The sequence below is a fragment of the Malaclemys terrapin genome, chromosome 1, assembly GCF_027887155.1.
Source record: "Malaclemys terrapin pileata isolate rMalTer1 chromosome 1, rMalTer1.hap1, whole genome shotgun sequence".
Classification (NCBI taxonomy): domain Eukaryota; kingdom Metazoa; phylum Chordata; order Testudines; family Emydidae; genus Malaclemys; species Malaclemys terrapin.
The window spans coordinates 245,511,885-245,537,635 of NC_071505.1; the positions used below are offsets into that span (position 1 = coordinate 245,511,885).

The 25,751-nt window shown below is 44.0% G+C and overlaps 1 protein-coding gene and 1 long non-coding RNA gene across 8 annotated transcripts in view; one reads left to right on the forward strand and one right to left on the reverse strand.

Annotated features, from left to right (window-relative positions):
- Positions 1-279: 279 nt before the first annotated feature.
- NAXD (NAD(P)HX dehydratase) overlaps positions 280-25,751 on the reverse strand; it is an 85,488-nt gene continuing 60,016 nt past the window's right edge. For 4 of the 7 annotated variants that reach the window (XM_054011428.1, XM_054011420.1, XM_054011382.1 and 1 more), the window contains exons 10-12: positions 24,580-24,636; positions 16,903-17,023; positions 280-701 (exon numbers count right to left, since the gene is read on the reverse strand). In XM_054011428.1, the coding sequence (XP_053867403.1) occupies positions 551-701; positions 16,903-17,023; positions 24,580-24,636 (329 nt within the window). In that variant the 3' untranslated portion in view covers positions 280-550. Of the gene's footprint in view, positions 702-16,902; positions 17,024-24,516; positions 24,637-25,751 lie in introns of those variants that run through there. The other 3 variants (XM_054011400.1, XM_054011407.1, XR_008442966.1) reach the window with 2 other exon arrangements.
- On the forward strand, positions 7,884-11,937 carry LOC128827515 (uncharacterized). Its single transcript, XR_008442967.1, has 3 exons — positions 7,884-8,152; positions 8,831-8,924; positions 11,637-11,937. It is a non-coding gene; the product is annotated as an uncharacterized LOC128827515 (long non-coding RNA).

Genomic DNA, 25,751 nt, shown 5'->3' on the forward strand with positions numbered 1-25,751 from the left:
GCAACCAATTACATTCAAAATTGAAAGGAACTCCCAAGCTTTCCCTTTCCAAAGAGGCATCTTTAAAAAGGGGAAAAAATATTAATGTGGAGAAAAATGAAGTGCAGTAGCTAATTCTAGATACAGAGTTTAATAACAAAATCATGACAACCTTGGTGCAAGCCAAGAAATTCAGTTCAGCTGGTGGAAGAATTTTACTTTCTTCTTAAGTATCAAGTGCATTTTTGCAGTTCACACACACTTTAGTTATTGCTCAATAACTATGAAAGAACAGAGGAATACTTTCACTTTAGTTTTATTATATTATATAACAGATCTGCAACTACAGCATATTTCAGCCAAAACATTTTTTTGTATTCCAAACTCTTAAAAAACTATCTACATTAATCATTTTTTCTATTCTTAAAAAAAAAAAAAAAAAAAAACCTACCTAGCATACCAATGCTGCTACAGCACTTGAAAGGGTGCATTACTTATGTATACTCTACTGTAAATGTAATTACTGTTGTAGCCATTGTTCTTCCTTTCCTTCCACTCTGCTGCTTTGGCTTCAGGTTTCAAAAAGTTTGTTAAAAGCTGATCCAACTTCTGAAACCATATCAGATGTAGTCATTGAACGTCCACATTTTTGAAAGGCTTGGTTGTTACATTGCCTTGTAAGAGAACAAGCACCAAATGCAGCCACTAGAAAAGGATTTTGACTAAAGGAAAAAGGAAAAAGGAAAAAAAAATCATGTTAATTTTCTTTAAACACTTACACAGAGGAACCTTGCACAATCCCAAAAGGTAGCGGCTTATGAAAATGGAGGGATGCAGTAAAAATTTTAAATTCAGCTGGAATACACTGCTGTCTTGTTACTGAATTTAGTGTTAACATAATTTATATGCATGAATGATTTCTGTTATTAATTCTGAGATTCTTCGGTGCTTCCATGTACCTTCTTGATGCTTACATTTTCTATAGCTGTAAGACTCTCTCAATATTAGAGTGAAGCACATTTATCCTTATTTACCACCTTATACTGGTTCTTACATTTCCATATTACAGACCCTCGTTAGGCTAGAAATTCCATTATGAAAGTTTCTCCCCTTAGCACCCTCCCCCCCTCCCAGTGATATAGTACTCAATTATATGAAAAGTATTATGAGGACAGAAGGACAAGATAAAAACAGACTTGCTTTAGTGTAATGGGGGAGTGCTTAAGTCCATTCCTATCTTGTACCTGTGTATGACATTTCTTTTTCCGGAGGGAGGGCTTTACATTTGTTAGTACCAAATCTCTCCTCCTTTAAGTGCTTGCTCATGTCCATTCCAAAGTAGGTGAGTACTTGCCCCGAGCAGAGCCGCCAGAAAGCTTTTCCCTTAGTGACATCTGTCGGATTAGTTCTGGTGCCCCCTGGAGTCGTGTGCTCATAGCACTGGTATAAAGAGGCCTGCCACCTCCTCAATTCCTTCTTACCACCCGTGAGTCATTGGAACTTCAGCTCATCCTTGCAAGTACCTCTGTCAGTGGACTTTGTTCTATTGCCTGTACATAGTTATTTGTAGTGGTTAAGTTTCAGTTAGTTTGTTAGTAAGTTAGTTAGATTAGTGGACCGTGCTTAGTGCGGCTAGCTCTCCCCCAGCACTGGGGCATGCCTCAGTCCCTGGGGTTTAAGCTGTGTGTCTCATGCCATAAGCTGATGCTGGTTAGTGACCCCCATTCCAGCTGCCTCAAGTGTGTGCGGGAGGCCCACGTGCAGGAGCGCTGCAGGATCTGTAAAGGATTCAGGCCCTGCACTAAGACAGACAGGGACACCAGGCTTAAGTTCTTCTTCATGGAGGTAGTACTTCATCCTCCCTCAGAGCCAGGCCAGGCCAACTTGACACCGAGTACTTTGGCCTCAGTAAGAAGCACACCAGCTTCTCTTAGACAGATGCAATGCTGTTCTGCTCTGGCGCCAAGGAAAGACGTTCCTTGGGCTTCTTGGTATTCCTGGCCCTGACAGTCATCCCTGGTGCCGAACATGACCACTCCTGCAAGGGACTCTTGGCACCGCTCTCCTCGGCTGGCGCCGAGAAAGCAGCAGAAGAAAACTGACCAGGGGTGATCCCAACACAGAGATACTGGCAGAATATGACCCATGCCAGGCCACTCAGAGATACCTGCTGTACAGTTGGTGCTGTTGACTCCAACCCCAGGAAGGGCTCCGTTGAGTCTGCCACCTCTGAACTCTCCAACAAGAGAGAGCCCTTGGACAACTACCCTGGTGTTACCATCCACGCCAGAGGCAGCAAGGGAGGAGCCATTGCTCCCAAAACCACCGTCCCCACCATTTGGGAGTTGTCAGTGGTAGCACAAGAGGCACTGACCCCAGGTGCTGTTGAAAGGGGCCACGATAGCACAGCACCAGTCTCCTCCCTCATGGCACTGCTCAACTGGCACCACTTCACCTTGGTCGCCAGGAAGCATCTCCTTGGAGTTGGACTCAGAGGTGGCGTCCACCTCCCTCAGGAGCCGACACTGCTCTGGTCTGCGTTACCTGATGGCTGACATGAGTCAGGGCATTCCACCGGTAGCCTGGCCACCAGCGCAGTGGCAGAAGCCTCTACCCACACAGTCACTTCCCTTGAAATAGGGACCAAGTTCTGGTACTGAAGCTGGTGCTGAATTTCAAGATCCGGCACCGCAAGACCCATCTGGTGCCGAGGGGGAGGAACAATACCCCTTGCCTGTACAGGCTTCCGCTTCCTCTTCCTCTCCCGATGAGGTGGTGGCGGGAACAAATATAGCACCCTCCCAGGACGATTATAAGGAGCACCAGGAGTGCCTCAAAAGGGTAGTTCAAAACCCAGGGTTCCAGGTACAGGAGATTACAGAGTCCTCCAATGTCCTGGTGGACATTCTTGGGCCATGAGACCCAGCAGGAGTAGTTTTGCCCTTGAATGAGACCATTTTGGACCTGATAAAGGCCTTATGGCAGACCCCAGGATCCCTGCAACCAACAGCAAAAAGGAGGGAGAAGTAGTACTGTGTTCTCTACACCCATCCTCCACCAGGATCACTGGTGGTATCAGCGGACAGCAAGTGAGAATAGCAAGGTTCAACTCCCAAGACCAGAGATGCCAAAAAATTAGACCTTTTTGGCAGAAAGGTCTGTTCAACTGCTAGCCTCCAGCCCAGGATTGCAAACCAGCAAGCGCTCCTGAGCCGTTAGGATTTTAATTCTTGGAATTCTGTGGCAAAATTCAAGGAACTATTGCCAGAGGAGTCCAGGAATGAATTATCAGCCCTATTTGAGGAGAGAAAATTGGTGGCAAGGGCATCCTTACAGGCAGCCTTGAACGCAGCAGACTCTGCAGCCTGACGCATGTCTTTGGCTGTGGTTCTGAGAAGAAGCTCTTGGTTTCAGTCCTTGGGCTTACCCTATGAAGTGCAGAAGCCCTTACAACACCTCCCCGTTGAGGGTACATTCCTCTTCTTGGAGCAGACGCCAAACTGCACAGCCTGAAGGACTCAAGAGCCACCCTGAAGTCCCTAGGGCTACATACACCGGATCCAGCTAGGAAGCACTATAAGCCCCAACTGGTTGCTTGCTTCTATCTGCCACAGTCATAACAAGACTATAGTAAGGGAAGATGCAGAGGTTACAAGAGGAGACCTCCATCTCAGTCCTCATCTGCTTCCATGCCTGCCCCCGTCCCAGACAATCAATAAGGTCTAAGCAGGCCTTTTGATGGGACGCGCAGGGACAACATATCAGGACAATATATGGATCTCATTTCCCCCATTTTTGTGGACCAGTTATCCCACTTCTATCGAGCATAGGTCTGCATTACCTCGGATCAGTAGATGCTATGCACGATAGCACTGGGATACACCCTTCAGTTCAGTTGTTCCCCTCCTTTCCACCCCCACCCTCCATCCTTCCTTCAGGGACCCTTCTCACGAGCAACTCCTAAAAGTAGGAGCAGTGGAGGACGTTCTGCCAGAATTAAGGGGCCGGGGGTTCTACTCCCATTATATCCTAATCCCGAAAGCCAACAGAGGTCTCAGACTGATTATGGACCTGAGACACCTCAACAGATTCATGAAGAAGCTGACATTTTGTATGGTCTCCTTGGCCTCCATCATCCCTTGCTGCCTTCGATTTGAAGGATGCTTATTTTCACATTTCAATCTTTCAGGGTCACAGAAGATTCCTCAGATTCATTGTGAACCACATGCACTACCAATTTGCCGTGCTTCCATTCAACCTGTCAGTTGCCCCTCAGGTGTTCACGAACTGAATGGCAGTTGTCGCAGACTTCCTCAGGAGACGGGGGGGGTTCAGGTCTACCCTTTGCTCCAGGACTGGCTGATCAGAGGTCGGACCAAGGCCCAGTTGGAGTCAAATGTAAATTTAATACAGTCTACTTTCCAGGACTTAGGTCTGTTGATAAATATGCAGAAGTCTACTCTCTCTCCCCAGTTCTGAAGATAGAATTCACTGGGGGTGATCCTCAACTTGGTTCAGGCCAGAACCGTCCCCCTGGAAACCTGGTTCTGAGCAATTGAGGTCCTCAAAGAGAGCCTCAGAAATCATCCCAGTACCACTGCAAGAAACTGCCTAAAGCTCCTAGGACATATGACATCATGCACCTACGTGGTGCAGCATGCGAGTTTATGGCTCAGACCTCTTCAGGCTTGGCTGGCATTGGTATACATGCTAGCCTGACACCACCTGTAGACATGGTTGTCACAATTCCCACCTCGGTGATCGCCACCCTTTGGTGGTTAGACCCAGGGGCAGGAATCCCATTCTCAAGACCTCAACCATCAATGTCTCTCATCACAGACATGTCAGCAATGGGATGGGGGGCGGGCGCTCCCTCAGAACTCAGAGCAGTTCGCCTAGCCTGCCAAGTGTTCCAACCCCACCTGGAGGACAGGACTTTGTGTTGGCAAGGCTAACAGGACCTCCATTTGAACTGCTGGCAATGTACTCTCTGCTTTACTTATCCAGGAAGGTGGCCTTCCTGGTGGCCATTACTTCTGCCAGAAGGGTCTCAGAGATCTGAGCCCTTATTTCAGAACCATCTTATACACTCTTCTTCAAGGACAAGGTTCAATTGCAGCCACATTTGACCTTCCTTCCAAAGGTGGTCTCCCAATTCCATAATAACTGGGATATCTTCCTACCAGAAGCCACATACTAACAGGGAGGAACAGACTCCACTCACTGGATGTTAGATGTGTGTTAGCCTTCTACATAGAAAGGACTAAACCTTTTAGAAGAATCTACTCAGCTTTTGTAGCCATTGCAGACAGAATGAAAGGCCTTCCAGTCTTGGCCCAGAGAACGTCATTGTGGGTCTCTTCCTGTATCTGCACACTATGACCTGGCAAAGGTCCCCGCTCCTCCTGCCATGACGGCACATTCTACAAGGGCTCAAGCATCTTCAGTGGCATTTGTGGTTCAAGTTCCTATCCAGGACATCTGTAGAGCAGCAACATGATCATCAGTCCACACTTTTGCATCTCATTACGCCATCACCCAGCAGGTGGGCGACAAAGCGGGTTTCAGCTGAATGGTATTATCATTAGTATGAACTCTGAACCCTCCACCTCCGCAACTGCTTGGGAGTCACCTACTTTCGAATGGACATGAGCAAGCACTCAAAGAAGAAAAAATAATTACTATTCTTCGAGATGTGTTGCACACATAGTTAAAGCAGTATCAAACTGTGTAGACAAGCCCTAAGTTGCACTGCCTAATAACACCCAAGGTCTGTTCTGCCAGCTGTACTTAGAGCACAGTGTACTCCAGCCATATTCCTTGCAGTGGGGATAGCCTAGAGGCATTACAGCAACCCTATGCTAAATCAGAAACCCCCTTACGCAGAGCTTATTCCATGGCAGCCATCTTTGCTTCCTTCAAAACCAGAGCAGTGTAAAAGGGCTGCAGCATAATTAAGACTCTGGTCCAAGGTTCAGAGAAGTGACTGGTTAAGAAAGCCTCAAGAAACCTTGAGTCCTGGTCTGGGTTACAATGAGTCAGAAAAGATCTACAGATTTCTGTAGCAAAGTAAAAGGTCTGTGGTTCAACTAAAAGCAGACGATCATTATATTAAACAGAACTTGAATTCAAGATTAAATGGAGCAGCACAGCCAAGTACTGTTCCCACTGAAATCCGCAACTAACCTATTGCTACTCCTCTTCTAGGTGTGGGGGCAGTGACAGCATTAGCCGTCTTCTCCCCAGCAGTTAAGACTTCCATAATTTTGCACGCTCAGATGCTGCCCTCAGAACAACAAGAATCACCTTAGGAATCCTAAGCTCAGAAACAGCTAAAGGTTAACACACATAGGAATCTAGTTTCTAAAGCTACTACATATGCAGTTTATTGCACTAGCAAGCTCCAGAGAGAACTCCTTCCTATATGCTGCAGTCACTGCTTACTTACACATATGGCTCATGTATTCCACCACAAGAATTCCTGAATTCCACTGCCATCATAATTTATTTTGCTGCCTTAATTTCTATTTCCCCTCTCTGACTGACACTGACACACAGTCTCTGTGTTAGCCTAAACTAGCCAGGGAGCACAGAGAGCCATATGGGGGATGGCCAGCTGAACTGCCCCTAGAACATTATGGGGGCTGAAGCCCAGGAACATGAGCAATTAAAGCTCAGTCCTTTCCCCTGGCCCACATGGGGGAGGTAGGGAAGACAGATGTTCTGAGCTAGGCCACCTGAAGGACACCCCAGGAGGCACGACTCAGGAAGATGAGGCACTAAAACAAGCTACAAGCTCCTCCTTTCCCTGGTACATAAGGAGGTTTCAAGTGGACTGCCTAGAGCAGTGGTTTTCAATTTGTGGACCCCTAAAATATTTCAAATGGAGGTGCAAACCCCTTTGGAAATCTGAAGCATTACTGACTCTGAGTCGTCCACGGACCACAGGTTGAAAACCAGTAGCCTACAGAATGTTGCTGGAGTTAAAGATCAGGAAGCAGAAGCAGCCCACTGGGAGAATACTATGTGTACATCACACCATCTCTCTGAAGGATTAGCAATCTGCTTTATGTTGCACAAAATGTAATAATGTTTTTACCTATCATGGCAGCTGCAACTAATTTTCAGCAAATGAACTGGTCTGTTTTTCTCTAGACTTGTCAAATTTCAGCATTTAAAAAGTGTCTGATTATTCTGCTGCTAATTCTGTAGCAAGTCCTTTTCATTGATATAATGAAAGCATAACTACAGACTACACTGACCTCAGTGTGCCTACTGGATAGCATCCTCAGAACACTAATACAAGTAGTAATTTCACATATGTAACATCAGCAAGAAATCAAAATTATTTTTGAAACTATAGTTTAAAAAAAGTGGAACCAATAAAGTTATGGCTGACAAAATGCAAGACTGAAATTGAGAAGTAAAATGGAAATCTGAAGAGCAAACAGTCAAAGAAGCAGAAATAAAAAAAAGACATTCTTTAAATAATATCACAAACAGAAAGCCTGTGAGAGAACTGGTAGGGTCTGCTGGACTACAGGAAGTAAAGGGAACAATTAAGATAAGGACATTGCAGAGAAATTAAATTGATGCAAAGAAGTCACCAAAGATAATATTGGGGAGATACCTAACCAAGATCTACTCTTTTCAGTGAGTGACGATGATTGAGATATTGGAACAACTGGATTAAAAAGTAACCAGTCAGAAGGATTAGCCAAGGAGAGGTTACTTACCTTACAGTAACATGAGTTCTATGAGATGTTTTGACTCTATGGGTACTCCACTATGGGATGTGCATGCACCCATGTGCTCTTGACCAGAGAATACCCAATAGTGTCCACAGGCCTGCACCTATGCGGCGCAGCGCCTCATGCCTCCATACAAGGGCATACAAGGAGGCATGGGCCTGCCGCCATTAATTTCCTTCTCGACTGCAAAGCTGAAGACTCCACAGCAGATGGGTAAAAGGGCGGGAAGTGGAGCACCCATAGGGACAAAACATCCTGAAGAACTCAAGTTAGTGTGATCTAAATAACCGCTCCTCCTCTTTTCAATATATGTCCCTGTGCATGCTCCACTGTAGGGTACTTCACTGAAGAAGGGAGTGCTGAGGAGCCACGTCCAGGACTGTTCGGAAGACTGTCAAAGATAGTATCATCACTGGAAGCAGGTGAGTTGGCGTAATGCTTTGCGAAGGTATGGATGGATGGTGCAGACCCGCTGAGGGAGCTGCATACCTGCAGATTCACAACAGTTTAAGATGCAGCCTGAAACCCATTTAGATAGAAATAACTTATCTCCCCACAAAGGTTATCATTTGAAGAGACAACCTTGGAGAGATCCGAAAGGTCTTAGTCCTATCAAGGTAGAAGGCATAGGCCCTTCTGACATCCAGTGTGTGAAGGCTCGTCTCCTCTCTGGAGGCATGTGGTTTAGGGTAGAAGACTGTTAGGCAAATCTCTTGGCTAATGGGATATTCCAAAGAAATGTGGATGGGGAAGCAGTGTGAGTTTGTCTCTATGTAAGATGGCATATGGTGGGTCAGCCATAAGAATGCTGAGTTCTCCCATTCATTTGGCTGATATGACAACTATGAGGAATGAAGTCTTAAGGGGGAGGTGGAGGAGAGAGCAAATAGCCATTTGTTCAAAAGGAGGCTTCCTCAGAGCATTAAGAACCAGGATGAGTTCCCACTGAGGGGGTCGGAGGAAAAAGATTGTGAAAGCCCTTGAGGAATCTGGCTGAGGTAGGATGGGCAAAGCCTGAAGCCACGGATGGGTGAGTGAAAGGCTGTAATGCTGGCCAAATGCACTTTAATTGAGCTTATTGATAGCCCTTGTGTCTTAAGTGTAACAGGCAATCCAGGATCTTGAAAGGCGGGACTCTGAGGCTTGAGAAGGTGGAAGAAAGCACCAGGAATAGAGACGTTTCCACTTTTGAAGGTAAGTTTTTTTGGGCACTAGAGGTCTCCTACTAGATAGGAGACTGTCTGAACTCCAGTAGAGCAGGTTAGTTCCATGCTTGATAACAGAAGCCAAGCTGTCTGATGCAGGAAGGAGGGGCTAGGATGGAAGTGGGTCCCTAAATTCTGTGGCAGGAGGTCCTTCCTAGGAAGGAGTCTAGAATCTTCTGCAATAATGTGATACATGTGCAAAGGCTGTCTGCTTAGAGTATACACTGATCTTAACCATGTTTGAAAACATGCAAGATGCAGACTTGCATGAAGTGCTACAAATATGGAGGCTGACATGTTCCAAGAGTTGCAGGCAAGTCCTTACAGATGTTTGTGGACTGCACTGTACTGTCAAGATTAGACTGGATAGTGTGGAAAACCTGTATTTGGATAGGTAGACTCTGGCTGTTAGGGAATCCAGGCAGTGGTGAGCTGGAGCTGGTTCCCACCAGTTCGCAGGAACCGGTTGTTAAATTTAGAAGCCCTTTTAGAACCGGTTGTTCTGGGACAACCGTTTCTAAAAGGGCTTTTAAATTAAACAAAAGCTCCAGCAGCTGTCGCCCCACTCCCAGCCCCAGCCCACCTCACCTCCCCCTCCTCCCGTAAACTCCTCCCCTTCCCTTGCTTCCTGTGAGCGCAGGAAGCCTGAAAACAAGCTGCAGCAGGTAAGCTGGGGCGGGCTCCAGGGAGGCACAGCGCAGCTCCGGCCCGGCTCCAACCGAGCGCCCCCGGCTCCGGCCCAGCCCCAACTGAGCACCCCAGGCCGGCTCGGGCCCCGCGACGCCAGCCCGGCTCCGGCCCGGCCGAGCGCCCCAGCCCGGCTTGGGTCCTGCAGCGCCGGGCCCAGTCCCGGCTGAGCGGCTCCGGCCCAGTGGACCCGGCCCTGGCTGAGCGGCTCCAGGCAGCGCGGTAAGGGAGCAGGGAGGGGGTGTTGGAAGAGGGCTGGGGAATTCGGGGGGTTGTGTGTGGGGGGGTGGATAGGGGTCGGGGCAGTCAGAGGGCAGGGAACAGGGGGATTGAATGGGGGCAAGGGTCCTGGGGGGGCAGTCAGGAAGGAGTAGGGGTTGGATGGGATGGTGGGGGGCAGTCAGGGAAGGGGGGTGGATGGGGCAGGGGTCCCGGGGTGGGGGGGAAGGGGGTCAAGCAGGGCCGGCTCTAGGCACCACCAAAACAAGGTGGTGCTTGGGGCGAGACATTTTTAGGGGCAGCATGGCGGGCGCCAGAACGCCGCCCCTAAAAATGTGCCCCAGCCGCCCTAGCTCACCTCCGCTGCTGCCGCCGCTCGCACACCACTGCTCGCCCTCCCTCCCAGGCTTTCAAACCTGGAAGGGAGGGGGAGATCCTGAGTGGCCGCGGCGCGCGGAACAGCTGATTCACGCGCCGCTGCTCCCCCTCCCTCCCAGGCTTGAGAGCCGGGAGGGAGGGGGAGACTCCGAGCGGCCTCTCCCCCTCCCTCCTAGGCTTGAGAGCCTGGTGGGAGGAGGCAGGGCTGGGGATTTGGGGAAGGGGCGGAGTTGAGGCGGGGCCGGGGGGTGGGGTAAGAAAAAACGGGGGGCGAGAGGGGGGGCGGCAAAAATCCTAGAGCCAGCCCTGGGGTCAAGGAACGTGGCGGGTTGGATGGGGCAGGAGTCCCGGGGGTGGGCACGAGCCTCTCAAGAAGTGAGGAGGAGGGAACCTGTTAATATTTTGGCAGTGCATCACTGAATCCAGGGTAGCGCCTACAATGTTTTTTTGTTTTGGGGTTTGTTTTTTTGGATTGCAATTAGAATAGATTTCTTGTAATTTATGAGAAGGCCCAGAGATTGGAAGAAGTGGTGCTTTGGAGGTTGCCAACTGAAGCTGTAGGTCTGACTGGCCTATGATCAGCCAGTTGTCCAAGTATGGGAATACTGCAATGCCCCAATGACAAAGGCGAGCTGCTATGGCTAAAAGGATCTTTGTAAAGACCCTCAAGGCCACGGAGAACTCAAAGGGGAGGGCTCAATATTGGTAGTGATATTATCCTATTACAAAGTGTAGAAAACGCTTGTGAGAATGGTGGATGGCTACCTGAAAGCAGACATCTTGTAGATCAAGGGCAACAAACCAGTCTTCCAGATCTAGGAATGGAATAATGGTTGCTAGAGTCACCATTCTGAAAAGCTGTACAAGGACATAGTGATTCAAATTCCTGAAGTCGAGGATTGTGTCCACCTTCTGTGCCTCTTGAGGACTAGGAAATAGCTGGAATAGAACCCTCTTCTGACAAACTCGGGTGGTACCAGTTCTATCACCCCTAATAATAAGAGACTACCGCCTGTTGTAGGAGCTCCTTGTGAGAAAGGTCCCTAAAGAGAGGGGGTGGAGGGTAGAGTGGATGTTTACAGTGTAACCCACCTTTGACGACCGCCAAAATGCATTTGTCTAAGGTGATGTGTTCCCAGGCAAGTAGGAATTCGGACAGGCAGTTTTCAAAGCTCGGCTGGATGGAACAATCGCACCGCATAGAATGGAGGAGGCTGCTCGGTGCCCTCAACCGAGGTATCAAAACTGCCTCTTAAAGGGAGGTGCAGACTGGATAGTTGTAGAGGCAGATGGACCTCTGTTTTGGGGTTTAGGTCTTCTCCTGAAGGGCTCCAGGGTTTGGGGAAAGCATGATGGTATTGAAAGAGCCTGGACTGCTGAGTGGTTTGAGATCTGCTAAAACATATTTATGTTGCAGGGACATAAATTCCCATAGACCAGAGTGTTGCCCTGGAGTCCTCAGGCTGTAGAAAGAGGAGTCCAGGTGGTCAATGAAAAGCTTGGGCCCTTCACTGGAAATGTCATCTACAGCGTTCTGCTCCTTTCTTATGAGGCGAGAAGACTGAAACCAAGATGTTCTTCTCATAATCACAGCCATGGTCATGGATTTAGAGCATCTAGAGCAGCCTGCAGGCAACTAACTGGCCTTCAGAAATGAGGGACAGAATTTGGTGTCTCTTGTCTTGTGGCAGGTGTTCAATAAAGTGTGTGAATTTCGAGTAATTGTTGAAATCCTATTTCATCATCAAGGCCTGATAGTCGGCAATTCAAAATCGAAGAGCAGATGATGAGTATTTCCTGTCTAGTAAGTCCAGTTGTTTGAACTCCTCATCCAGAGGGGGTCTAAAGCAAGTCGGACTGTTCCCTTTGCTGGCTATGTCCACTCTTAGGGAATTAGGGGTAGGATAGGAGAAAAGATGCTCCATTCCCTTAGGTGGAATAGAATTTTTTTTTCCCCATCTGTCCACTTACAGGTGGATAGAACTGTGGCAGGTGTTTGCCACAGAGTGTGAGCGGGAGATGATAATCTTTCCCTTGGGATTGATGTTAAATTACTCACCAAAGAGAGTGCCGGGACTCCTGGCCTTCTTCCAAGAGGATCAGTACAGAGTTTGCCAGGCACTTCATGAGGTCCTAGAAGGCTCTTAAGTCATCAGCACATGATGGTGGTAGTGGCATTGCTGCCTCCTCTGGAGAATGAGGACCAGCTGGCTGAGGAAGCAAGACCTCTTCAATCTGTGGTTCTTGCTTCTCCTGTGTACCATCTAATACTGACAAAGCGTGTGGTACTGGAGACTAGTTTATCGGTACCGGAGGGTGATACGGTACTGCTGGGAGCTGAAGTTTCTTTTTGGTTGACATCCTGAAGAATTGTTCTTCAAAGCGGCCCTGTGATTCCAGCAGGCACAGTGTAGAGGGGGAATCAGAGAGGGGGTCACCAAACATGGTCACAGTCGCAAGACCTAGGAGGTTTTGTTAGTTTTGGGAGACCCTCTTCATTAAATGGGCTCACAGGAGCATCACAGTATGGTATAGAGGTTAGGGAAAACTAAGTTTGGGGCGGGCTTCACGTATTGTTACCAGTACCAAAAGATTGGAGGCTCAACTGAGAATTGGCATGCAGGAGCCAGGGCTGTATTGGGGGGGGGGGGGGGGGGAGGTCTATGATAGACCTCTTTGAAATGAGGGACTCCAGTTCATCCAGAACTACGAGGTGCTCTGTGGAAAGGAATCTGGAAGGCAATGGAGGGCTATGATAGCCAGTGGCCATAGCCAGGGTCAGGACTGGAGTGGATATTGGGAAGTAGCTGGTGAATGAAGTACTAAAGAGTTCTCCAGATCTTCTCGGACCTCAGAGTTATGGTAAGATGATGGTACCGGAGCATGTGGGGTAGGTGGGTGTGTTGTGATGCCAAGATGTCAGATGGCACCAATGACAATGGCGCCCTGAGAGTAGAGGGCTTGTCCATGTGGAATTTTTTATGCAGTACTGGTGCCTCAGTGCTATCCTTTGAGGGATGCGAGGTCTCCTGATAAGTCTTTTGGGGTGAACCACCTCTCGTTTGTTTCCCTGCTTGGGGAAGTTTGCTTCTTTTCCCTGAAGGTCTTGGTGTCAAGGGCTGCTGAAAAGGTTCCAGCAGACACTGGAGTAGCCTGAGATGTTGAGGCTCATGTACTGGGGCAGGGGAGGCAGCAGATACATCTGGAGCTAGGAAGAGTTCAGTATAGTTTCCCTGTCTTTCTTGGACCTGTCTTTGAACCCCAAGTAGACCGTGCACTTTGAAGGAATGTGGGATACAGTCAAGCACCTCAGGCAATTAAGAGTGTCCATTGCTATAGGGAAAAAACTTCTGGCAGATCTGATAGGGTTTTTAGGCATAACCAAGAGGATCTAGACATTAACTCCAACTTCTAAGGGGTAAAACTATTCCCTCTCCCTTCCCCCCAGCGCACAACTGTGCTACAGTTGAAATAAAACCAATGAAATAAAATAAAACAAGTAAAGGTTTCACAGGGAAAAGGCAGAAAGCTGAAAACAGTGGACACCAAATTTCTCTGTCTTGAACTGCAGGTAGTTAAGAAGGAGCTGAGTAGGGGCGGGCCCACATCTCCTCATATGACCTCATAGGGAGACATGATGCACTACTCTTCACTGGTGCGGACCCGTGGAGACTATTCTGTATTCTCCAGTTAAGAGTGCATGGGCACACACACATCCTACAGAGGAGCACCCATAGAGACATATACTCAAAGAACTAAGAGTTCTCAAGAAACTTAAGAGTAAAATGGCTGAGCTGCTTCTAAAAATATGTAATCATTAATATCAGCTCCTATACTGGAAGGCTATGAGTAACTAATGGCTATTAGCCTGGATGGGCAGGAATGGTGTCCCTAGCCTCTATTTGCCAGAAGCTGGGAATGAGCGACAGGGGATGGATCACTTGATTACCTGTTCTGTTCATTCCCTCTGGGGCACCTGGCACTGTCGGAAGACAGGATACTGGGCTAGATAGATCTTTGGTCTGACCCAGCAGGGCCATTCTTATGTTCTTATATTCTAACTATTAAAAAAGAAAAAGGCACTAAGGGTGATGCTAGGATTTACAGATCCATCATCCTTACTTCAGTACCAGGAGAATAAGTAGAAATGATTATTAAAATTAGAATAAAAAAAACACACCTAGATGAAAATGATAATGGGAACAAAGAACTGGGCATCATAAAGAAGTATGGGCTACATGAATGGACTGTAAGGTGGATAGAAAGCTGGCTGGATCGTCGGGCTCAACGGGTAGTGATCAATGGCTCTATGTCTAGTTGGCAGCCGGTTTCAAGCGGAGTGCCCCAAGGGTCGGTCCTGGGGCCGGTTTTGTTTAATATCTTTATTAATGATGTGGAGGATGGTGAGGACTGCACTCTCAGCAAGTTTGCAGATGAAACTAAACTGGGAGGCGTGGTAGATACACTAGAGGGTAGGGATCGGATACAGAGGGACCTAGACAAATTAGAGGATTGGGCCAAAAAAACCTGATGAGGTTCAACAAGGACAAGTGCAGAGTTCTGCAGTTAGGAAGAAAGAATCCCATGCACTGCTACAGACTAGGGACCAAATGGCTAGGTAGCAGTTCTGCAGAAAAGGACCTAGGGGTCACAGTGGACGAGAAGCTGGATATGAGTCAACAGTGTGCTCTTGTTGCCAAGAAGGCTAACGGCATTTTGGGCTGTATAAGTAGGGGCATTGCCAGCAGATCGAGGAACGTGATCGTTCCCCTTTATTCGACATTGGTGAGGCCTCATCTGGAGTTCTGTGTCCAGTTTTGGGCCCCACACTACAAGAAGGATGTGGAAAAATTGGAAAGAGTCCAGCAGAGGGCAACAAAAATGATTAGGGGGCTGGAGCACATGACTTATGAGGAGAGGCTGAGGGAACTGGGATTGTTTAGTCTGCAGAAGAGAAGAATGGGGGGGGATTTGATAGCAGCCTTCAACTACCTGAAGGGGGGTTCCAAAGAGGATGGCGCTTGGCTGTTCTCAGTGGTGGCAGATGACAGAACAAGGAGCAATGGTCTCAAGTTGCAGTGGGGGAGGTCCAGGTTGGATATTAGGAAACACTATTTCACTAGGAGGGTGATGAAGCATTGGAATGCGTTACCTAGGGAGGTGGTGGAGTCTCCTTCCTTGGAGGTTTTTAAGGCCCGGCTTGACAAAGCCCTGGCTGGGATGATTTAGTTGGAAATTGGTCCTGCTTTGAGCAGGGGGTTGGACTAGATGACCTCTTGAGGTCCCTTCCAACCCTGATATTCTATGATCACTGTGGATAGTTCACTGAAAAACATCTTCCATGCACACTGGTGATCAAAACAGCAAACAATATTAAGATGAATAAAGAATGTAATAGAAAAATAACTGATAATTTTATAATACTCTGAGTCAATGGTATGCCCTAACCCAATATACTGTGTTCAGTCCTGGTTACCTTATCCCAAAACAGATATAGTGAAAACAGAAGGGTTCTAAAGGGGGGCGGGGGGGGGGGGGGAGGGTGATGAAAATGTCTAGAAGCATACAGAAACTGCCACAAGGAGAGATTAAAAAGACCGAGACTCTTTAGGGAAGACATATAATAAGGTGCATAATAAAAAAGTATAAAAAAACATTTAGTATGAAGAAAGTAAATGGGATGATCCTATTTACACACACTCAATAGAAAAATGAGGGGTCATGCAATTAAATTTAAAAAGGCAACATATTTAAAATATACAAAAGGAAATTCTTTAACATGGTGCACAACCTGTGGAACTGATTGGCACAATACACCATTGAGGCCAAGAGTAGAGCAGGATTCAAAAAAGGATTACATATTTATATGGCTAATGAGACTATCTCCTGTTCCTAAGGTACTAGAAAGACAGGGAGAGTTATTCCATAACTGTGCACTTCAGAATTTTTTTGTGATTTCCTTTGAAGCAGCGGTACTGGCTACAGAAAGGATATAGAACTATCTGGATCACTAGTCTGATCTGATAGGAATTATTATATATTCTTAAAACAGCTGGCAATGACCTTTTACTTTAAAATGTTTTATTCTGAAGCCAAATTACTTCTGAGATTTTGACATATCCAAATGAAATGCTTTTAAGTACCTGTAACTAGTTTAGTTGATTCTTCAGTTAGTCCATTAGTATTTTAGAATTTATTTATACTTTTAAAATTTAAATGACAAATTACATTTGTAGAATCACCTGATTGAACCAACACAAATCATCATCAATACACCACAGAGAGAAAACAAAATTGTATATTATATATTTGTATATTGTTGAGATTTCACTGCTGTACAGCAACTGCCATTTATTTAATATTATGTCTGATATATATTCCGTTTATGAAATTCATTTTAAAAACATATGTTCTGGTAAATAAATATTCTTGGAAATCAATTCAGGTTTGTATTGCTTTTCTGCCTTGTGATCTTGAGCCATTCTCAGAGTGAAGAGACAGTTTGACTTCATCAAAATCAGAACTATTACAATGACTATGGTCTACTCTACAACACAAAGTTTGTCAGGGTGTCAGTCAGTGTCCCAAATTCAGATTCGTTGAGTTTCTTAACGTTTCTACAGGCGTTGCTGTGAAGAACATGGGCTCATATGAGATAAAAGAAGTAACTAATGAAATCATACCCATTAGTTTTTTCTGGTCCAGCAAGAAATGCCCAGTGTGCCAAGACTCCAAGAGAACCTGAAAGAAGGTCCCCTTGTCCACCACATCTTCGGCTGCTTCCTTCATGACTGCATACAAGTACTACAAAGAAACCAAAAACAAAGGGTCATGTATACTTACCCTCTATTTATGTGACATACTACCATGGCTCTGAGGGCTGAGGAAACACTGGAAATGCAAGGTATGCTAGAACATTTCTTCTCTGAGGAGAGACACTGTCAGGTTAGAATTTACTTTAAAGAAGACGCCATCACCCATTTCTAAAAACACATCTTTCAAGGATTAAAAGCAAAATCATTTAAAAATAAAACTTTATCTAGTATGCAGTTTACTTTTTCCATTCCTCTCAGCATGGAAAATAGACTGTCTCTAGCCAATTTCACATGTAGGTTTTCATGCACTATTATTAATTATATTACCATAATGACCAGAAGCCCCAATCAGGGCTGGGTCTCCACTGTATGAGCCATTGTACAAACACAAAGCACAAAAAAGTCTCACCTGAAGCGTTTACGAATCTGACAAGTGATTTACAAAGACTGAGCACGGGAAAGAAATATAATTAGAAACCAACCAACTAACTTGTAGTGTTTGGGTTGTATATACTGCTTGGATTTTTTTTTTTTTTTTTAAATAAAACCTACATCGTGGGCAAAATTTGATCAACGTATCCCTTTCAAAGGCTATAAATAATTATCAAAACATTAACATCTTATAGTATCTGCATTAACTGTCCCAATAAAAGGGGGTAGGCAATTTTTTAAAAATTAACAGAAGATTAGGGCACAGAAGTTTTCTGGGTCTCTTAACACACTGTAAACTCTCAGGAGAAAGGACTGTGGGTAAAATTTTCAAAAGCATCTAAAAGTCATTTAGGAGCCAAAGTCCCATTGAACATTAATGAGACTCAAGCACTTTGGAAAATGAGACAAAGGTTCCTTTGAAATCTTTTACTTTGTGTGCATCATATAGCACTAATATTATCACGGACACCATATAAATTACATTAATACCCACTCAGTCTACAGATACAATGCTCAACATGAAATGATTGAGAGAACAATTTTTTTTTTTTTAAAACAGAAACTTGTTACAAAGATTAATATTGGAATCCAGCATCTATCAGGCTATTTCAAGTAACCCACACTTCCCACAAAAGGTTGTCTGCAAAACTAATTACATTTTATAGGAATGAGGAGAAATTATTGCAAAGCACTGTTAATGTTCTGTTAATGTAGCTATAGAAATTGAATTTTCCCATTACCTTAATTTCTGCAACTTTAACTCGGCCACACTGAATGTATTTAGAACTGTTTATTTTGGCTTTTCCTTGTTAAGTATGTAATGAAATAGTTCTGTTGTTAAATGTAAGAAACTACACAATACATTCACCACAGTCATGTTATCACTGTTGTAGAAGCCACCTAGAAGACAGAGCACTGGATTGATACTCAGGATACCTGGATTCAAATCCTGGCTATGCCACTGGCCTGCCAGTGACCTTGGCAAGTCATTTAATTTCTCTGTACCTTAGTTTCCCCATGTGCAAAATGGGAATGATGCTTACCTCCCTTTTATAAAGTGCTTTGAGATCTACTGATAAACTATATAAGCACTGGGTATTACTATTTTTATAAATGTTAATTGTGACACCTTTATATTGCAGTGTGTGTGTGTTTCCTTTTATTTAGGGAAGAGATTGCCTGTGCTTAATAGGTTGCAGGTAGCATTTAAAGTTATTTTCTTATGGGCGGGGGGGAGAGAAGGGGCAAGTTCAGACCTTTACAACTGAGATTTTCTTCTGTTCTTTGTCAACAGTGTTACTATGGAAAGGTTAGGTCACAGTATTAGATTTTGCATTTTTATTCTGAAGGCACCCAGCTTCATGGAGTGAATTCAAGATAGTATGGGCATGCAAATAGTTTAGCTGTAATCCAACTCTTACTGCCCACAAAATCACTTTCCTCCATTCTAGACATACTGAGCTGCAAGGACTCACAAAGCAAATAAAAAGAAAACAAAATGAATTCAGGCACATCCCCTCCAAAATCCCTCCTCCAGGGAAACAACTAGACTCACCCCCTCTTCTCTCTTTGTTGCTGGGCTATGGGGGCAAGGGTCACAAAACCTCTCCCAGATTCAGAATAAACAGAATCTGTCCAGCAGCGAAGCAATTACTTGGGACATCAACCCCTGCTCCAAGTCTCTAATGTCCACCTCTAGGTCCTGGCCTCGACTTCCCCAAGACCCCTGAACATTACTGTTCATCTAAAATACCTGAGCTGCTCTCACTTGAATTTTCTGCAAGAGGAACCATTGAAACTTTTTATTTAGAAAGTGGGGCAATTTGCATGAAACACTAGGGAAATTTATTTGCACGTGCTTAAACAATAGCATTTAAAATCTGGTTATCACAATCACACCCTTTCCAGTTCAGCTCTAAGGCTGTACTCTCTCTTTGTTGGTGGGTGTGGCAGAAAATATACTATGAGCCCCTCTCTCTCCTGCCAGTTGTCTCAGCAGTAATCCATCTGGGCTCATCAGGCCAAGCAACTGTGCTTTGTTGGTGTCATCAAGAGGGCACAGATTCATTAATCACTAACAACATTTTAGCAGATGCCACCACAACATGCCCAGAAGTTAATTTTTCAATCACTCCTCCCTCCACCTTCGATTATGGATGTGTTTCTCAGTATGTACTATTTGTGTGTCAAGTTTCAAAGGTCAGAGGTTTTTTTTTTTAATTAGCTGTGTGACAAAGATGATATAGTTTGGGGGGAAATCTCTCTAATTCTGCTATTCTGAAGATAATATATCACAGGATTTTCACTGGAAGGTCTTGAACTCTTGGCAGGAGGCAGGATGGAAAATCCTCTGCTCAAAGCTTTTATTTTGGCCATCTGAGTGGCAGCTGAGCACAAGCCCCTGCTTATTAGCCACGTGTCACCATCTGCCACTACCTCGCAGTCCCTTAGCCGTCTAGTCAGCTCTGAACTGTGCAGGAAGCAACTGCTCTTCACACTAAGCCCATTATAAAATAAAACTATAAAGTAAAAGATTTCTGCAAGCCTCATATGTACACACCACCTAGAAGGTAACAAAAGCATAAGCAGAGATGATGGGGCACAAATCAGTGAGGAAGCTTCAAAGAAGCAGAATTCCATGTATGTAACTTACATAATGGGAAAAGGTACCATCATCCTCACAAGACTCGGTCTTGGAGACTCAGTAACTCAAGATATGTTTCAAGATAGAAGGTTGACACACTGCAGTAAGCGCATTGCGAAAAGAAAAAAAGACTGATGACCAGTATTAAGACCTGTGAACTTCTAAAATTAAAATAAATAAAAAGGAATAAAATACTTCCAAGCAACAACAAAGGCATAAACTGACGGACTGGCAGAGCCTCAGAGGATATGTCTTTGTGATGCTTTTTCAAAAGTTTGGCTAGTTCAGTTAGAGATCTCTTCGACCCCCACAAAGGAACTGTAGGGCACCTGGTCTTGGAAACAGGTTCTGCAGTACTAAGAATTTAGATTAGGGCTCTTCCCCAGAGGCCAAATCTAAGCAACAGATGTTTGTAAAAATGGGCAGGAATGACCATGTGGCTGACCTTCCATACACCCTGCATGGAGCAGTGGCAGCTAGTAGCAATGGTGTTGGCCCATCACTAGACAGAGGTGGTATAACTGTTATTAAATGGTGCAGAAAAGAATTCAATAAATATTTCTGTTCTGTATTTGGAAAGAAGCAGGATGATGCACTTGTATCATAAAAGAATGAAGTACTTTCCAGACCATTAGTTACTAAAGAGGATGTTAGACAAGAATTGCAAGGCATAAACATTTTAAAATCAGCAGGCCTGGATAACTTGCACTTGAGTTCTAAAAGAGTTGACTGAAGAGATCTCTCACCCGCTGATGTTAATTATAATAAATCACAGTATACTGGGGAAATTCTAGAAGACTGGAAGAGTGCTAATGTGCCAATATCCAAAAACGGCAAGCAGGATGATCTAGGTAACTGCAGGTTGGTTAGCCTGACATCAATCCCAGAAAATGTAACAGAAAAGCTGATATGGGATTCAACTGATAAACAATAGGAATATAAATTAATACCAGTCAACATTGTTTTATAGAAAATAGGTCCTGGCAAAGAAACCTGATTCCATTCTTTGGAGAGATTGTAAATTTGGTTGATAACGATAACTCCATTGATATAATAAACTTAGACTTCTTGTAAGGTGTTTCACGACGCTCATTATAAAACTGGAATTATACAACATTAATGGAGCTCTTGTTAAACTGATTAAAAACTGGCTGACAACTACTTCTTTAGATTTGTCAATGGAGAATCATCATTGAATGGGGTGTTTCCACTAGGACTCCAGCTACAAGCTCAACACTATTCAACATTTTTATCAATAATCTAGAAGTAGATATAAAATCTGCAAATGACAGATTGGCAAAAAGGTAAATAATAATGAGGAAAGGGTAGTCATACGGAGCAATCTGTATCTCTCTGTAACCTAGGCCCATTCAAACAAAATGCATTTTGATACAGCCAAATTCAAGGAATGCAGGCCACACCTACAGAATGGGGAACTGCATCTTGGAAAGCAGTCACTCTGAAAAGGCGCCACAGTGGACAAACAACTAAACGTGAGCTCCCAGCACAATACTGTGGCAAAATGGGCTAATGCCATCCTTGGACCTATACCCAGGGGAGAAGTGAATAGAAGTACGGAGATTATTTTACCTCTGTACACAGCACTGGTGAAACAGATACTGGAACACTGTGTCCACTTCTGGTGCCCACATTTTAAAAACAATGTTGAAAAATTGGAGATGGTGCAGAAAAGAGCCACAAAAATTATTTAAGGGATAGGAAATGCCTTACCGTGGGAGACTCAAATAACTTAATCTGTATATCTTATCAAAAAGAAGATGAAGAGGTGATTTGATTACAGTGTGTAAATACCTTCACAGAGAGAAAATAAGAGGTATAAAGGGGCTTTTTAAGTGGAGAAAGGCTTAACAAGAACCAATGGCTGGAAGACAAAGCCAGACAAATTCAACTTAAGTCAGGTACAACATTTTTACAGCGAGGGTGATCAATCATTGCAACAAACTACCAAGACTAAATGCCTTTCTGGAAGATTGGCCTTAGCCAAACAAGTGATTTGAGTTCACTACAGGGATAACTGGGTGAAATTTAATAGCCTGTGTCACACAGTAGATCAGATTAGGTGATTGAACAGTCACCTTCTGGCCTTAAACTCTATGAGTATATAACATGAGAAGATTTGGAGCAAAGTGGTTCAATCGGTCCAGTGGACCTGGTTCATTTCCTAACTCTGCCATAGACTTCCTATGCAACCCTAGGCAAGTCACTTCGTCCCTCTTGTGCTTGTATTTCCCATCTATAAAATGGGCATTTCCCTACCTCACAAAGATCTATTGAGGTTAAAACACATTAAAAATTGTAAGGTGCTTAGATATTAAGAGGGCACATTAGATAGGAACCCTCATGCCCAGCTACCATTGCCAAAAAGTTTTGAACTGAAGGAGTTCCTATTCTGTAGCACACTGGGTGCTCAAAACCCAGAGTCAGACTCCTGTGAGGATGCTATGCTTAGGAAAAAAAATCTTTTTTTCCCCTCATTTAAATCAAAATGGCTGGAGGTTCTCCAAAATTCCAAAAATAATTTAATCGTTTTGCTAACATCAATCATGGATAATTTCACCCTAAAATCAGGAAGTTATATGAAAACAGGAGGTTATAAACAAGCAGTCTTACTTACAGCACTTGCTATTAAGGGCATGATATAATCTGAAAAATCAACATGCATGGAAATATTCAACACAGCAAAACTCAGGTTATTCGTAGTATGCCATCAATGCTTGATTTATAAAATGTTAATCAGAATGATTAGGTTAATTTTAGATATTCATGTTCATAGGTTTTTTTATTTTTATTTATTCCTATTTTAAATGTGAGATATGGGAAAGTTCTAGCTATGACCAAATGCTTAAGTAACACTGGTAAAGATAATGACTAGTGTAAAGATTTAAAGTGACATATGTATAACGAGGTTGTAGACCAAGACACGAATTCAGAGTTATATTCCCGACTATGCTTGTCTAATTCCTGTCTGTAATAGGTCAGGCAAGTCACTTAACTTTCTCCGTGCTTGTTTCCCCATCTACAAATTGGGGATAATGCCTCTTACCCACCTTCTTAAAGTAATCAGAGATCCTCAGATGAAAGGTGCTGTAAGTGCAGGTCTCACATACTGTCTGGCCCCAAACAGAATTATATTTCTTCCAAAACTTTCTCTCAGACAAAATCAGTTTTCACACATAAATCTTACTTGGCCACTTCAGATAGCAAAATGGTCCTTGATAGCTTCCTTAAATGGAAGATTCAGATCGAAATAACTTTCTGAAAGCTGAATGAAATCCCTGATAAATACATTTATTTGACCTTGCAACTATTAATACTAATGAGTAACATTTTAACCTTTTCTCTTTTGCAGGTTGGTCCACAAAGGAATCCTGGTGACATGCCCCAGCATGCAAAAGAAGAGCGATATAAATGCTAATGACTAGGGCTGGAGTAATCACGCTAGTGATGTGGGAAAGGTAAGCTGGCTTTTATTTAAAGGGTGTTTATACTGTTATATTCCCTAATCACACTTAAAATTTAGCTAGGTCCTTGAGAGTAAGAAACCAATTGTTTGAAAGTTAAAAAATAAAAAAAAAATAAAAGTCAGATTTCATTTTAATTTTCCAGTCATCTCTGTTTCTTTGATGGAGGCAGGAACAGAGGAGCTGCTCTGATGGCAGGTGGTGTAGAATAGTGCCAGGGAGAATATAGGCTGTGCTCAGCAGAGTGTATATCGAACCAGTGCACTGGAACTGCAATCTCTCAATCAGGTCTGGCTTGGGGATGCAGAAAAGGAACAAACATCCCGTCCTCTGATTAAGAGATCAGAAGAATCTATTGGATGCTCGGACATTGCAAAAGCAGCCGAGCAAGACAGGGACTCTAACAAGCAGCTGAATAGCCACTTATCCAGCCATAAAAAGAGAGTAGGGGGAGGATATGGGACCTTTAATTCAAGGCCTGACTGGCACTGGACTGGCTCTTATGCCAGGAGGTGGCTTTTTAACCTCTGTTCAATAGCAAGATACTCCCCTCACCTGATGCTTTCCTACTTTCTCATACACATGTCTCCAGGCAGTAGGAGAGGAACTGGAGAGGGTAGCATGCTGCTGCTACCTACTGGCAGAGGGAGACTTGGGGAAGAAGCTAGCTGGCTACTTGTCAGAGACTGTATCTTTTCAAGCTATGCTTTCAGGAGGGAAGCCAGTAACTGATACAGGACTGGAGAAAAACATAATTGATTAAAAAAAAAGTTAAAATACAGACACTTCAAGGACCTAACTAAATTTTAAACCTGTTAGGAACAAAAACCGGTATAACCACACTTTATTATTGCCCAGTTCTCCAAAGAATAATAAAAAGAAAACCTTAGAGAGCTGTGCCATATTGAATAAAAGCTGACTTACCTTTTCCCCTTATGCTGAGTACTCACGCCTGCCCTGATCAGTGATGGTACTGATATCACCTACCAACAGAATGGTGGGGCACATCTTTGTAGAGCAGGAAGTCAACAAGTGTAGACCAGGCTATAATGTAGAATTGCAAAAGAAGAGAAAAAAAAACGTGTATAAAACTTAATTAAAGGCCTCGCCAATTATGTTCACTGGGCAGTTGGCAGTGCATACCTGAAGCTCAGACTTTTAAAAACATTACAACTCCTCTTACTCTCCAGAAAGAACAGTAGAGAATTATTACTGGTTTCTCAGAGAACTATGTATGTGAATGAACAATTCACAGCTCAGAAGGGCCCATTATAATCTAGTCTGACCTCCTGAATAACAGGCCACAGAATTGCACCAAATGGCTTCTGCATCAAGCCCGTATATTCTGTTTGTGCTTTAGCATATATTTTACAAAGATATCCAGTCTTGATTTAAAAAGACATCCAGTGACTGAGAATCCATGAAGTCCCTAGGTAAATTATTCCCATGGTTAATTACCTTTACAGTTAAAAAATACATGTCTTATTTTATTCTGAATTTGTCTATCTTCAGCTTCCAGTCACTGGACCTCATTATGCTTTTTTCTGCTGGATTAAAGGTCCCTACTATCAGAAATCTTCTTTCCATGTAGGTACTTATAGACTGTGATCAAGTCTTCTCCATGTTAAGCTAAATAGATTGAGCTTCTTTAGTCTGTCACTCAGATTCAAATACCAAAGAAAAAGGCTACATGTGATGACTATATTTGCCTTATAATCATTTGAACAGAAGTATGCAATTAGCCAATGTAATCAATCGATAAAAAAATAATGCTCATCAATCTATAGTTTTCACTGCTACAGACAGCTGTATGCTCAAGGCTTTCCTCTGCACCAACTAAGCACAAAGCAGCCTGAAAGCTTTATCTTCAAAATTCCAACTTTTTTACCTTTTCTGTAGCATATTCAGATTTAGTTTTTAAATTTTTTCACTAGATGTGTAAGAGGTAAGGATGAGGTCTGGAAACTGCAGTATTTAAACAATAAGGATTAGTGTGCTAAATGCGTAGGCTGAAGCAGTAGATGCCTGGAAGGAGAAAGGTAAAGAATGTTGGAAAACGGCAATTAAAAAAAAAAGGAGGCAGCAGGAATACAAAATCTTTCAGAACATGGAATTGTGCCCAGGGCACACTTTCCCAATCCGATTATATGGATTTTCCC